General features: G+C 43.2%; 2 protein-coding genes across 3 annotated transcripts in view; one reads left to right on the top strand and one right to left on the bottom strand.

Moving 5' to 3' along the window:
• Positions 1-1,963, top strand: part of LOC137647109 (bile acid-CoA:amino acid N-acyltransferase-like) — a 12,164-nt gene extending 10,201 nt beyond the window's left edge. Inside the window, exons 3-4 of the mRNA XM_068380340.1 lie at positions 1-116; positions 869-1,963. The exon at positions 1-116 is cut by the window's left edge and continues 107 nt beyond it. Coding sequence (XP_068236441.1) covers positions 1-116; positions 869-1,653 — 901 coding nt within the window. The 3' untranslated portion in view covers positions 1,654-1,963. The remainder of the gene's footprint in view (positions 117-868) is intronic.
• Positions 1-15,000, bottom strand: part of LOC137647110 (probable ATP-dependent DNA helicase HFM1) — a 335,745-nt gene that overhangs the window by 140,032 nt on the left and 180,713 nt on the right. The gene's annotated exons all lie outside the window — the stretch shown is intronic.

Genomic DNA, 15,000 nt, shown 5'->3' with positions numbered 1-15,000 from the left:
AGAAGTGAGACATGGAAAAGTTCGAGGTGCTCTTTATTTGCCCCCAGGTCCTGGACCTTTCCCAGGAGTCATTGACATATTTGGATTTATTGGAGGACTCTTCGAATTTCGTTCAGGTGAGTGTACAATAAGCTTCCAGCTTCAACTGAAACTGTACTCTTATCTCTTCCACCGCAGTGTATCTTCAAGTTGTTGTTTTATAACTATATCCATATATAGATCTACAAATCTTCATCTGAAACTAAGCTTTCAAGAATAAACTTTCCTCTTTCATAAAGTGCTACCTTGCTTGTGATAAAAGTAACATACGCCTAACGGTTAGTACACGTTAAAATTATTATCACTAATAGTACAATGGCTTTATCAAACTTTACTTCTAATAGTATGCACTCAAGATAAGCCATCTACTACACTTTTTCATCTTGTTACTCCATTTTTCCAGTACTGACTTACTGACCTTCTGACTCCAGCTACTACAGTTCTGGAGTAGTTTACTTTGGGTTGCTATAAAAGAGTGCATATTATACTGAACAGAGTCAGGATAGCACAAAAGAATGCTCCCTGCATTTCTCTTTAATCTTTGCTTCTCTCCATATTACATCCAGAATTGACTGTCATCTATTATCTAAAAATTCAGAATGTAGAAGTAAGAATGAGAAACGATATAATTTACTTTGTGTAAATTTGCATTGCCCTATTGCATTTAGAAAAATAAATCTCTACTTATGCTGCTCTCTGTACGAAAAATAGATTTTAATAAACTAATGAAGAGTTAAGTAACTAAGTTCAATGTGAGCTTCTTGAGTCTTCTTTAAGTAAGTCATGCAAAGTAAATATAAGTTTATTTCAAAGTGTTATTTCTTTGCAGCTATGTTAGCATCAAGAGGCATTGCAAGTCTAGCACTTGCAGTATTCAACTATGATGACCTTCCACCGACTCCGAGCGAGATTCATTTCGAATACTTTGAGGAGGCCATGCAAGTCCTGATGAACCAGCCCCAAGTAATACCTGATAGATGTGGCGTCGTGTGCAACAGCAAATCAGGAGACATAGGCTTTAACATGGCCATTCTCTTTGATGAGGTGAAGGCAGTTATTGGAATTAACGCACTTACTTTCCCATTTTACAGTCAATATTATTATAGAGGAAAGCAATTTATAACAAGCATGGTCTTGCCAGGCAATGCGCTGGTGACCGACAGTGACGGAATGTCTTATTGCGATTTAGAACCATTCTTCTGCAGCTCCAATCCTCACATGATACCAGTAGAGGAGGCGGCTGAAGACACTAACTTCATGGTGGTGTGTGGAGATGACGATACTGGCGGCTTCAAAGCTAGCATTCCCCCATTCGAAGAGAGAATGCGGAAGGCAAACAAAACCAATTACGAGACTATTCTATACAAGGGCTTGGGCCATTTAGCGCATCCTCCCTTCGACCCACTGTGCTACGCCAGCCATCAGCCTCATTTACCATTAGCTGAAGGAAATGAGGGAAAGGGATTCACATTCAAGTGGGGAGGCACACCCCTGGAAACATGCGTGGCCCAGGTCGATCTCTGGAAGCGGATGCAGGCGTTTTTTAACAAGCACGTGCGCGATGAGAGTTATTGGTATCAGGCATACTTGCAAAACGCTAACAAAGATGCATAGTATAAGAATTTGTGAAATAACCATGAGGGCGATTCTGTTTATGGAACCTATAAGTGCCAACTCCGTTATATAATTTATAAAGATATTATTACTTTTTGGGTTAAGATTATCATGTTTAACTGTTCACATAAACTGATAATCTACAAATTTTACAAATTACAAAAAGTGAAAAATATATAAATATATTTTTTTACGTGTTACTACTGTACTTGTTATTCTTTAGTACAAACCAAAATATCATGTGATGTTGAAAGGAAACGCAGTATATACGAGAAAACTAATATAAATAAACTAATTTTAATCTAATTAATTTTAATCTATATTTCAGTCCCAGATATTCAGGTTATAACATACAATTTTCTGTTAATATATGTACTTCAAGTTTCTATCATCATTATTTTCATAATGATATCATTTACTAACACCTTCGTTATTTAACTTAATATGCGAAAACAAAATATCCTAAGAAAAATAAGAGAACTATTGCAATTACCACTTTAGTATATCACTTGTGGAAAGCAAGACAAACCATAGTTATACTTCTCTGATGAAACACTCAAAATAAAAAAAATATTTTTATAACAAATATCAATAAATAAATATATATATATATAATGTAAATTTATGTAAATAGATATGTAGTGTATATATTATTATTAGCTAAACTAAAACAGGGAAAACAGTCCAGAGGAGAGAAGCAAGGAAATAAATAAACTATATATGAGAAGTGATAGTAAAACAATAATCAAAGATTAGCATATTGCCGTCAGCTATTTCAATATATAAATTATGTAAAATCTACTTCAATCTTGTATTCCCTTTTTTGTTAATTTTGAACAGAAAATGGCTTAACAGTAACAGCGGAAAATACTACCCAGCAGGTATCTGCACAACATATAACAATAACTATATTTAAGATTAATGATACTTATATTTTACAATATTCATAAAATATTGGCAGTTCATCTATTGACAATAATTTACACTAGGCCTGTGATATAATTTCTCGAATATTTGAACTCAGGTGACGTCCGAAAGATGAAATCAGAAATATTTCCAGACCAAAGTTCAAATATAAAAGATGATAAACAGGAACACAGTTCCTGGTGAAATCCGAGCTTCCAAGATTTCCCTGTATTCCTCGAAAACATCCGCAGCGTTTTATTATTATCATTACTATTACTAGCCAAACTACAACCCTAGTTGGAAAAGCAGGATGCTATAAGCTCAAGGGCACTAACAGGGAAAAATAGCTCAGTAAGGAAAGTAAATAAGGAAATAAATATACTATAAGAGAAATATGTACAATTTAAGAACAGTAACAATAATAAAATAGATCTTTCAATTTATAAACTATAAAAACTTGAAAAAACAAAGAGGAAGAGAAATAACATCTGATAGTGTTCCCCAGTGTGCCTTCAAGCAAGAAAACTTAACTCAAGACAGTGGAAGATCATGGTACAGAGGCTATGGCACTACCCAAGACTACAGACCAATAGTTTGATTTTAGTGTCCTTCTCCAAGAAGAGCAACTTACCATAGCTAAAGAGTCTCTTCTATCCTTACCAAAAGGAAAGTAGTCATTGAACAATTACATTGCAGCCGTTAACCCCTTGAGTGAAGAGAATTTGTTTGGTAATTTCAGTATTATCAAGTGAATGAGGGCAGAGGAGTAGGCCAGACTATTCGGTGTATGTGTAGGCATGAGAAAAATAAGTCTTAATTAGAGATAGGAATCCAATGTAGTACTGTCTTGGCAGTCAAAGGACCCAATAACTCTTGCAGTAGTATATAGAGTCTGTCACATAGTACCTATTAGGCACTAACAGAGACGCGAGGTGAATGCAAGCATTTTTATTCAACAAGATAACGAGCTTACATACAAACAGTTGAGGACAACATGGCACAAAAATTCAAACAATGAAATGCATGCATCGGCAAGCTTAAACAGGTTTACCAGCGTAAGGAGAGAGCAAGATAAAAAAAAGCAATAGCATTACAGTGCATGATCGTGTATGAAACACGTGCGGTGCACGTCACAACAGTGTCACAGAAATGTCTTCACAAATGCACTCAGTGATGGATGAAACAAGTTTCTGTAATTGATGGATCAGTTGCTTTCCCGACAGATGTTTTCTATAAGACTTGAGATAGTTTAGGGCGAAACTATATAATACAATACAGAAGGCTGAAGACGTTGACAAATTACGAGGGATTTCCAGAAGCTATTATTCTAAAAAACTATACCCTTCATATAGCAGCTCATTACAATGTTTCCATTTTAACGTTAACATTTAATATTCTAAAATAAAATAACCTTTGTCACAGGTCCTATAACATAATATAGATAAATTCAATTACATATAACGGAGTAACAATCATAAAATAGTTATATGTAAACAATAATGAGAGAATTATGTAAACCTGTTCAACATGAAAACATTCACTGTAAGCTTCAATTACTGAAGTTCCCCCGATTCAATTGCCTGATTAGGAAGATCATTCCACAATCTGCTCGCAGAGTGAAGAAGAAGTCACAGCCATCAAGAGCAACGCTCTGTTGCTCCCCACGTATTTCGCGAATTTTGCTGCTCACCTGGCTCAGCAAACATTAAGTAAGGCTATTTATTATAGGTTAACTTTTCGTCAATCGGATAGGACTGTTTTTAATTCCCTTTGGCAAACAGATTTGGCAGAGGAGGTCTCAGTACTGTCAAAGCGTCAGGGTGTGGTATGATGCCAAGCATCATGGCGTCTCCAGCAGAAGCACAAGGTCTAGTTCAACAGATATCCCAGTAACTTCTGCCGCCCACTCTCCCGAAAATATATTAACCACTTCTACTAGCAGTGCGGTAAGATCAAAACTAAGAAAAAAAATAGACTTCGGAACTTGTTTATGTGGGAGAGAAACAGGGAATAAGAAAATTGAGTGCGATACAAGCAAACAATGGAATTATATTGATTGCGAGGGAGTTACTGGAGAAGTTAAAAATCTTCGTGAAGAACAGAATTTAGACTACACTTGTAAGGCATGTTGCGAGAAAACTACTGCAATGTTATCTACATCCATGGAAAAAATACATTTAGTTTCCCCAGCTCCTAACCAATCAGATTTGATTTAATATATGGGCAATTTGTTTCACGAAATAAATGAAGAAAATGACAAAATATTTAATTAGATGATAGATAATAATGAAAAAAAAAAAAACACTTGGAAACTCAGAATCTGATAAGTAGCCAAATTGATGATCTTAATACGCAAATTAACGAGTACAAAGGTAAGGTTGACAATTTGGAAGTATCAATGAACTGTCAAATATAGGATTACAGATGTTGAAAGCAATATGAAGAAAAATAAAACTGATCTTTTGGTGAAATTTGAAAACACTCTTAGACGTCCAAAATGTAATAAGAAAAGATATTAAAGAAAGTGAAATTAGGACAAAATTGGATCTCTTGGACACTGATAGAAGAGCCAATAGACTTATGATTGAAAACATAAAGGAGAGTACCACTGCCTTAAAGGTAATTAAAGAAATTGCCAAAGAAGCTGACATTGATGATGACTTCAACCCACATAGAAATGTTTACTCAAATAAGTGGACAACTAAACCAGCGTCAGTAACAGGTAAGAATTTGGCTTGTGTAGAATTTAGATAGGCAGAAGACAAATTTAAATTTCTTAGAAAGGAAACAAGACACATATTGGAATCAATGGATGCTACACATAAGCTTCATGGAATCAAAGTGCATCCTAACAGGTCAGCTACAGAGAGAAATCAATATAAGGAACAAAAAGCTGAAGCAGAAAAGAAACTTTAGACCTCTCAGAGCAGGAAACACGGAAATTTATTTGGATAGTCAGACTAGGTAAGGTATTGAAAGTGAAGAAGAGAGAGCAAGCAGCAGGTGAGGAGCAAACGTGCGAGTAGATTATAAGATTATGAAAGATAGCACCAGTCACCTAAACAAACTTGAGTGTATCTATTCTAATTTAGATGGTATTTCTAATAAAGCTGATGTTTTTAATGAATATAAAAATAAGGAAAAACCTAATATCATGATAACTGAAACAAAGTGGTTTCCTTCCGATCTGTCCTCGGAGTATTTTAGATTGCCCTCCTATAATGTAAATAGAAAAGATTGGGTATCTCGCAACAGAGGAGGAGGAGGAGTGTGTATTTTAGTTCATAATAGTATTCCCTCAGAAAAAAATTTCCAAACAATTCTTATGGAACTGAAACTGTTGCTTGTGTAGTCAAATATTATAAGAAATTGTTAGCTAGATGCATATACCGTCCTCATGACTCAGATGAATGGGTAAATCGTGGAGTAAATGACACTATAACTTTCTTGTCCGAGTCATATGCTAATTAATACTTGATCTGTGGTGATTTCAATTTTCCAAAAATATTATGGATAAATTGTTTTGTTGACACTGGTGCTGCAAATCTACTTAATAGGGTGGAGAGTAAATTCTTTGACTGTTGTCAAGATTCCTTTCTTTTTCAGCATGTTCTAGAATTCGCATGGCAAGGGGTGTAGAGATGCTTTCGACTTTAGATTTAGTCTTAACAAAAAAACAATTAGAAATAGATTAAATTATATATGATGCTTCAATAGCAAAGAGTGATCATGCAGTTTTAGTTTTTGACTTCCCACTCGAAGGTTATTGCGAGGTTGAATTTGAAAAAAAAAATTGTATTTTAAAAGGAAATTACAAGATTAACGAATTTCTCTAGGCATTCAATTGGCAGACATCTGATCATGGAAATGTTGAAGTCAAATGGAATATATTGATGTAATTATACATTACAACCACTGAAAATAATATTCCAATAGCACTACCCCAGGCGGGATCTTCGTCTAACCAAAAATGGATGAATAGGGACGCTGCCAGTGCTAGACATCAGAAAGGGGAGAAGTGAGAGAAATACGTCAAAAACAAGTCCCGAGAATTATGCAATTTACGCTAGATCCAGGAATGATTCAGTCAAAATTAAAAGAGAAGCAAAACTGGTTTATGAAATGAATCTAGCTGATGAAATTGAACAATGAGATTTTAAATTATTTTATGCTTATATGCGAAGCCACACAACAATTAAAAAAAACAGTAAGTAGAGTGGAAAAAAAAACCTTGAATCTTAAAGAAACAGCAGAAACGTTAAATGCTTCATTCCACTCGGTTTTTTTTTTTTAATGAAGGAGACGGTCCAGTGCCTACACCAGAATTTAGTTTTGAAGGCGAGTTATTCGAAGACATCAATCTCAGTGTCAGTGATGTTCATGAGATTCTAAGTAAATTAAAAATTGAATCTTCACCTAGACTTGATGGTTTTTATCCAAACATCTTTGTGAAACTGCAGATATCTTTGTAGCTCCCATGTACAAACTTTTAAGGGAATCTTGGGACACTGGCATTGTTCCTGGTAGTTGGATGACAACGTATGTCACCCCTATATATAAGAAAGGTAATAAAAGTGAACCATTGAACTTTAGACCGGTAAACTTAACTTCAGTAGTTAGTAAGGCGATGGAGAAGATAGTTAAGAATGCTGGAGTCGAGCACCTTCTTACCAACAACCTTTCGACCATGCATCAACATGGTTTCAGGTCTAGTAGGTCATGTCTTACCCAACTGCCTGAATATTTTTTAGAAATTTATGAGTTCTTAGATGAAGATAAAGCAGTTAAGGTAGATGGCAAAGTAAACGGATTTTGAGCGAAGCGAAAAATCTATTTTTGGGTGAGATAGCCATGGCGTCCTGATGGAAGGTTCCTTTTTGGTAGCTTCCTTGGGTATATAACTACTAAGATATTCCCAGAGAATTTAACCACAGGTTATCACAGAATTCTAACTTCTGGAGCGAGTATCCTAAAGGTTTCCCTTTTAAGACATCGTATATCAACAGGGGACGCATGTATTAACGCGCCACATAGCTATCTACACCCCAAACAGAGTTAACACTTCGGTGTGTAGGGGCGGAGAATAGCTGGGAGCCGTTCCACAGCTAATCTCGTTCGTGGCTACTTTTGGTACTCGAGACGTAAACAAACGGGCGCCATTGCTAAATGACGTCACGTCCGTCCTCATCCTGAAGCCAGTTGCTTGCCGATCACCATGATACAGCAGAGCAGGGTGGGACCTAAAAACTGGACGAAGTAGCAGGGAGGGTCCATCAGGACGCCATGGCTATCTCACCCAAAAATAGATTTTTCGCTTCACTCAAAATCCGTTTTTTGGGCTCAAGCCATGGCGTCCTGATGGAAGAATACCAGAGAATCAATGTATCGTGGTAGATTTTCCCCTATTGGGTAAGTGCCAAAGGCTTTGAACAAGGTAGCATAGTAATCTTAATAAAAGAACCGTAGGGAAGAACCTTCCTGCCCCCCTTGGCAGTGAAGTTCCCACGGGCCATGCCGAGATCAAAGTGGTTATCGAAGGGCTATTCACCTTGCTAGAAGAACCTGAAGAACTTGGAGACGAGACTGAATGGTTGGCATTCGTATCGGAACATTCTCGAAGGCAGACAAGTGGTGGTTGGACACTGTATGTAGAGAAGGATAGTTTCGTCTCTAGGGTATGAAGAGTAAGTATTCGTATTGGAATATTACATTGCAAAGGTGAATATATAATAAGGGTTAGGACCTCAGTATCTCCATGAACCATAAGGAAGGGGATAATAAAACTATGACAGGCATGTATTTCATAGTATAAGTAGGAGCGGATTGAGACGCACAAGTAATAAAATAAGAATTTTATTTCACAATTGCAGAAAATTAAATGAATTGCAGTAATAAGTAAAGTTAATTTACAGTAAATTATAATGTACATAGTAATAAAGACTTGCTCTTGAATCTGAAAGGGAATTTCAAATTTATTAGTAGGCACTCGTTCTCGAGGAACGTCAGTCTTTAATTAAAACACATCATGCTCTAGGCATGCGGCACTTGTGTGACGACTATGACATTTCACCTGGGATAAGAACAGTTATAAGAAAGCACTAAGTGTTTTCGACATCACTACGTATCACTCGAGGGTCAACATAGGCACCCGAAGAGTTAGAGTCCCAAGTAACTCGCTGTTCTATGCAGAGTTAGGTGCAGGTTTCATAACACTACCTGCGGCTACCACAAAATGTTTGACTTCGTGCACTTGTTTCGCATAATGTTTGAAGAAAACACGCGAGGACTTCCAGCCTGTGAAGCTTTTAAGGCTTTCGAAGTCCATACTCTGAAAGAAATTCAGAGACGATGCAACTTTTCTAGGATCGTGACCGGCGGGTGTACTGTCAGGATCCGCTCTGCGAATGAAGTAGGTGATTTTCGCTCTTAGTTGTTTCAGTCACAGGTCGCTGCCCGATGTTTCTCCTTTGAAGAGTTGGCCTCCACCAAAGTTCGAAGTTCTGCGAAGATAGACCTTGAGGCTCTCTACTGGCCATAGAGAGGCATCTTCCTTCAGGGGGCATATTCTCCAGGGGCCCCATCTTTTGGTGGGTAATTCGTTTTTGGCGAGAAACGTCGGATCCGGGGAGAGGGTAATGTCTCCTGAATCAGTAAACAGGATGTGACCCTCTTCTCTTGATAATGCCACTATTTCGCTGACTCGGGCTCCTGAAGCAAGAGCAAAGAGAAATATAACTTTCTGAGTCAGATCCTTGAGAGGGCATGAATCATTATCCAAGTTGGAGGCGAATTGGAGCACCTTGTCCAATGACCAGGAGATCGGTTTCGGTGGGAGTGCTGGGCGTAGACGAGCGCATGCTTTCGGCAGTTTATTGAAGATGTCGCTGGACAGATCAATTTGGAAGGCATACAACAGTGGTCTAGTCAAGGCCGATTTGCAAGTAGAGATCGTATTGGCTGCTAATCCCTGTCCATGAAGGTGAATAAAGAAGGACATGCAGAAATCAACGGTGATTTCCTTAGGATTTTTTGCCTTGACGAATGAGACCCATTTTTTCCAAGATGATTCGTATTGCCGTCTTGTGGATTCGGTCTTGTATTCCTCGAGGAAGTCTAGACTTTTCTTCGAGATCCCAAACCTCTTCTTTGCGGCTAGGGAGAGAAAATCATGAGATGAAGGTCCTTGATTTTCGATGATGAAGCGAAGACAGTCGACTTCTGTACTTGTTGGGAGAGAACTGGGCCCGGGAGAGGGATCAGCGTGGGCTGCAGCTCCAGGACCAGGGGGTACCAGTTGCTCTGGGGCCACTTGGGAGCCACTAGGGCCGCTGTCCCTTTGAAGGTTCTCAGCTTGGAGAGGACTTTCAGCAGAAGGTTGGTGGGAGGGAACAGGTAGATCTTGGACCATCTGTTCCAGTCCAGTGACATGGCGTCCACTGCTTCTGCCTTGGGGTCCTCGTACAGGGCCACATACCGAGGAAGTTGATTGTTGTCGCTCGTTGCGAAGAGATCGATCTGAAGTTCTGGGACTTGGTGAGAGATGAAGGAGAATGATCTTGCGTCTAGAGACCATTCCGACTCTATCGGGCTTGTCCGAGATAGAGCGTCCGCCGTCACGTTGCGGAATCCTTGTAGGTGAACTGCAGACAGGTGCCATTTCTTCTTCTCTGCCAGACGGAAGATTGTCAGAAGCACCTGATTTATCTGGGGCGATCTTGAGCCTTGGCGATTGAGACATCGAACTACCACCGAGTTGTCTAGGGTTAGACGAATATGGATCAAGGGAGGCGGGGAGAGTTTCTTCAGAGTTAGAAGGACCGCCATGGCCTCCAAGATGTTGATGTGAAACGTCTTGAATAGGGGAGACCATGTGCCTTGAGCCTGTTTTTGGTGGGAGTGACCTCCCCAACCCTCCAGCGAAGCGTCCGTGTGGATGTTGAGTGATGGAGGTGGGTGTTGAAGAGGAATGGACCTTTTCAGGGCCTTTGCTTCCGACCACGGCTTGAGGAGAAGTCGAAGTCTGTTTGGGAGCCGTCTCTTGAGGTCTCTTCGAGCGATGGATGCAGAACGTCTCCAGACTCCCGCGGCATCCTTTAGCTGTGCACGAAGCACCGGGTTTGTCACTGAGGCGAACTGTAGAGAGCCTAGAACTCGTTCCTGCTGGCGTCTTGAGATCCGCTTGGATTTCAGTAGTCGCTTGACAGACCCTGCTATTTCCTTCCTTTTCTTCTGGGGGATGGAAAGGCGGTGTGACTGAAGGTTCCACTGGATTCCTAACCATTGGAACTTCTGAGCTGGAGAGAGGTGAGATTTCTTCACGTTTATCTTGAATCCCAGGTGTTCTAGGTACTGGGTGACTTTGCTGCAGGATTTTAAACAATCCTCGGGCGATGAAGCCCAGACTAGCCAATCGTCGAGGTAGGCCATCACCTGGACGTCTCGGAGGCGGAGCTGTTGTACTATGGCGTCCGCCAGCTTTGTGAAGATCCGAGGGGCCACATTGAGGCCGAAGGGCATGGCCCTGAAGGCATAGCTTTTCCTTTGGAGTCGAAATCCTAGGTAGGAGGAAGCGTGATGGTTCATTGGAACGTGCCAGTAGGCATCCGCCAGGTCTATGGAGACCGTGTAAGAACCTCGAGGCAGAAGGGTCCTTATCTGTTGAAGAGTCAGCATCTTGAACTTGTCGTTCGCTATGAACTTGTTGAGGGGGGATAAGTCCAGAATGACTCTGAGTTTGTCGGAGTCTTTCTTGGGGACGCAAAACAGTCTCCCTTGGAACCTGGTGGACTTTACCCTCCTTATCACCTTCTTGTTCAAGAGATCTAGGACATATTCTTCCAGAAGGGGGGTTGATTGTTGGAAGAATTGCTGGAAGGTTGGGGGTGGTTGAGTCCAACTCCAGCCTAGACCCTTCTTGACGATGCTGTGCGCCCAGGGATCGAAGGTCCAACGATCCTGGAATTGGCGGAGTCTTCCTCCCACCGGAAGCACTTCATTGCTTCTGGTGTCCCGAGGGTTTACTGCCTCGGACGCTAGCTCCCCTTCCTCCTCTGACTCTGGAGGGACGGCGAGATGCTTCTCTGCCTGCACCTCTGTTTGAGCCTCTACCTTTGGGACGAAAGGTAGTCGTCTGTTGCTCGAAAGCAGGGGTGAAAACCGGCGACTGTGACAAGACCGGTTGGGTGACCAGCTGAAAGGTCTGCTGTGGCTGAGCTGCCACTTGGGGAGTAGCGGGTCCCGGAAACTGCCGTCTCTGTTGACATTGCTGGGGTTTCTGCTTGGAGGATTTCCTCTTAGGTTGAGGTCCGTCGTCCTGAGAGGATTTCCTCTTCTTCGACATGCCCCACCTGTGGAGAAGGTTCCTGTTCTCCGTGGCGGCCTTGTCGGTGATCTCTTTCACGAGGTCAGAGGGAAAGAGGTGCTTACCCCAGATGTTGGAGGAAATCAGCCTCCGGGGTTCGTGTTTCACAGTGGCACCTGAGAACACGAATTCTCGACAGGCTCTCCGAGCCTTCATTAAGTGGTACAAATCCTTCACCAGAGTTGCCATGTGGGATTTGGCGAGTACCATGTAGTGGTCTGGGACTCTGGTGTCACCAGCCATGATATCAAGTTGTACCTGGTGGGACATGGATGCTGCAAGCCTTTCCTTCGTATCTTGTTCCCGACGAAGGAGGTGGTCGTTGAGTTTCGGGAGGTCTTCGTTAAACTGACGTCCGGCTACGTCAGGATCTAGCTTTCCCACCACGAATGTATGCTGGATATCCTTCCAGTGTCGAGCGTCGGGGGGAGTTACTATGGAGAAGGGTCTGCACTCCTCCAGTGCAGGGCAGAGTTTTCCTTCTTCCACAGCCTTGTGGCATGCAGCGAAGGCCTTTTCCATGAAGGGAAGGACTGCATCGTCGGGTGCGACGTAAGTAGGGTGCTTCTTGCTCAGGGCCGGAAGGTTAGAGCAGGTAAAACCCCTACTTTTAAATGCGGTGGCTAGCATAGCCTGGGCCTTCGAGAGATCGAACACTATCTCCTCCTTGGGTTCGGTCTCTTCTTTAGAGGCAGGTTCAGAACGAAGCCGGACGTAACAGTCCGGGTAAGCCTCAAAGTTCGGGAAGAACTCCACATCTTCCAGGGGGACCGTGCCAATCTTATCGCTGATAAAGATCCTGCCGGTCGCGATAACCATATGCTCGGCATACCTCCAGGGGTTAGCATGTGAGCATGCAGGGAGATCCTTAACCGAGATCTTCTTCGGTTCTTTGGACCCCTTCATGGACCTGATGAACTCGTGAGTTTCTTTAAGCCTGTCGTCCATAATGGCTTTAATCATCCGGAACATCTCTTGGGCGGATGGAATGGGTTCCGGGGTAGCGGAGGTAGACGGGAGAGACACTTCCGTCGGTGTAGGAGTAGGGGCGGTGATGGAAGGCGGAGCGACCTCCTGCTCCTCTTCATCTTCCGCACCTTGGGCCATAAGGGTCTTCTCCGTGCCCTCCGAGATATCCGACATATGTTCGTCATTCTCGGAATCCAGGTGGCACTCGTGCATGGACTGGGCCATGACTACATCTGGTTCCACCGTGATCTGGACGATGGGGATCAGTTCTTTGGGCACCACAGAATCAGGGGAGGCCTTTGGGAACAGAAGGGACCTCATTTCTTCAGTGGCCAGGTATGGTCCAGTGGCGTTCTTCTGGAAGCCACGCACCCACTTGCGTAGCTTATCCCGAGAAGTGTCCCTGACCTCCGCTGAGGGAGGGTTATGAAAGGCATCGACTAGGCGATCCTGGCAGACCATACAGTTCTGCGGGTCCCAGAACTTCAAATCCCCTTTCTTGTTGGCACAAGGGGCGTGGGTCCTACACGCCGTATGCCCGTAGAAGTGCGGGCGTTTCACGGCACAGAAGTCGTGATCACATTTCATCTGCTCCTCCTGTAAAAGAAAGAGAATATGAGTATGGGGGGGGTCATAAGAATGACTCTTAAACTAAAGTTAATATTAATCATTAATTTTAACTTGACAAAAGGTGTGATGCACAGAGGAAGGGCTGAGATAGGATAGGTACATACTCCGTGCATCCCGCCCGGCTGGTTTCCGTAACCTTCATCCGTGGACAATCTGAAGTGACCGAAGGCACAGGATAGAATTCAATATAGAAAGTCCGTAGGGCAGATAGAATTCTATTGGGAATTGTCAAGGATATAAGGTTGGGACTGAGGCCAATCAGTTCCAGAATAGGGGACTAAAAGATCCCATAGGGTAACGGTTTCCGGCAACCAGCCGTGCTAAGATACACACAGCATGCTGGAAATCTGTGATATGCAAGAAGACAGCATGATTACCAATAGAACGGTAATAAGATACCGATCCATTTACGTAAACAAGTCATCTGGTTGCAGTGTAGGGCTATCAATATCAGATGATAGCTAGTAGAAGGGGGTGCAAGTCGCCTTGACGCCTCCGGAAGGCTCCGGCAGACCGCCGGCACGCCGGAGGCCGCTCCAGCAGAGTTTCTGGCATTAGGGAAGACAATATAGAAGTCAGGAGTAATACCAGGGTGGCGGCCGCCGGCACAGCGGCGGAACGCCGGAGGAGGGAGCGGCGGCTCCGGCAGCCGGAGGTTGCCGGCTTGGTGACAGGAACAAGGATGGTTATAGCAGAACCAGACTGCCGGCGGCGGATACCGGCACTCCGGGGGCCGGCCGGCGGACGGACGACCAAGCTATGAGGAAGGAGGGAGAGCCATCGGCTGGAAGCCGGCGGCAGGCGGCAGTCCCCCGGCACACGGAGGACTGGCGGCCCAGAGGTTAAGGGATAAGTCACCAAGGTAGGAGGTGGGTATTACCGACAGTGGAGGCGGCAAGGGACTGGCACCCGGATAGTGAAGAGACAGAAGGAGGGATGTAGGGGTCCGGCAACGGACCCCCAGACATCCCACCTGAGTGGGTGTACCCATGATAGAGGCTGACCCTATCACCCAGAAGCAGGGGCCGCAGAGGACCGGGAGCTAAGGTAGCCCAAGGGAGGGCTAGGGGACACCCAAGAGCGGGGGGGAAGCCCCTGCAGACAGAACGCATCCAGTGGCTAACCCCATAGGACACTATGAAGGGTATATGTACCAGAGCGGACTGCACACAGGAGCTCAAGGTAGCCCTATCACTCCACCCTAAGGAGGAGTTGTAGGACAGGGGACAGATGGGTATAGACTAACCTAAGTATAGGCTAGGCCATACAAGAGATAGGTGGGGAGGGGAGAAGAGAAGGGTCTTCCGTGGAGGGGGATCTGTACCAGAGCGGCCACTGAGGAAGGGAGGACACTCCCTAGCCTAAGGTAAGGCAGCTTGTCTGAAAACGGTGCATGGGTATCGTTTCAGCAAGGAACAGAACTAACCCCTCCAAAACCTAACCTAGAGCAGGGATGTTACATCCTGAACTAGGAAGGATGG

This window comes from Palaemon carinicauda, chromosome 9, assembly GCF_036898095.1.
Source record: "Palaemon carinicauda isolate YSFRI2023 chromosome 9, ASM3689809v2, whole genome shotgun sequence".
NCBI lineage: Eukaryota > Metazoa > Arthropoda > Malacostraca > Decapoda > Palaemonidae > Palaemon > Palaemon carinicauda.
Note: the sequence above shows the minus strand (reverse complement) of the source record. Positions and strands in the feature narration are given on the sequence as shown.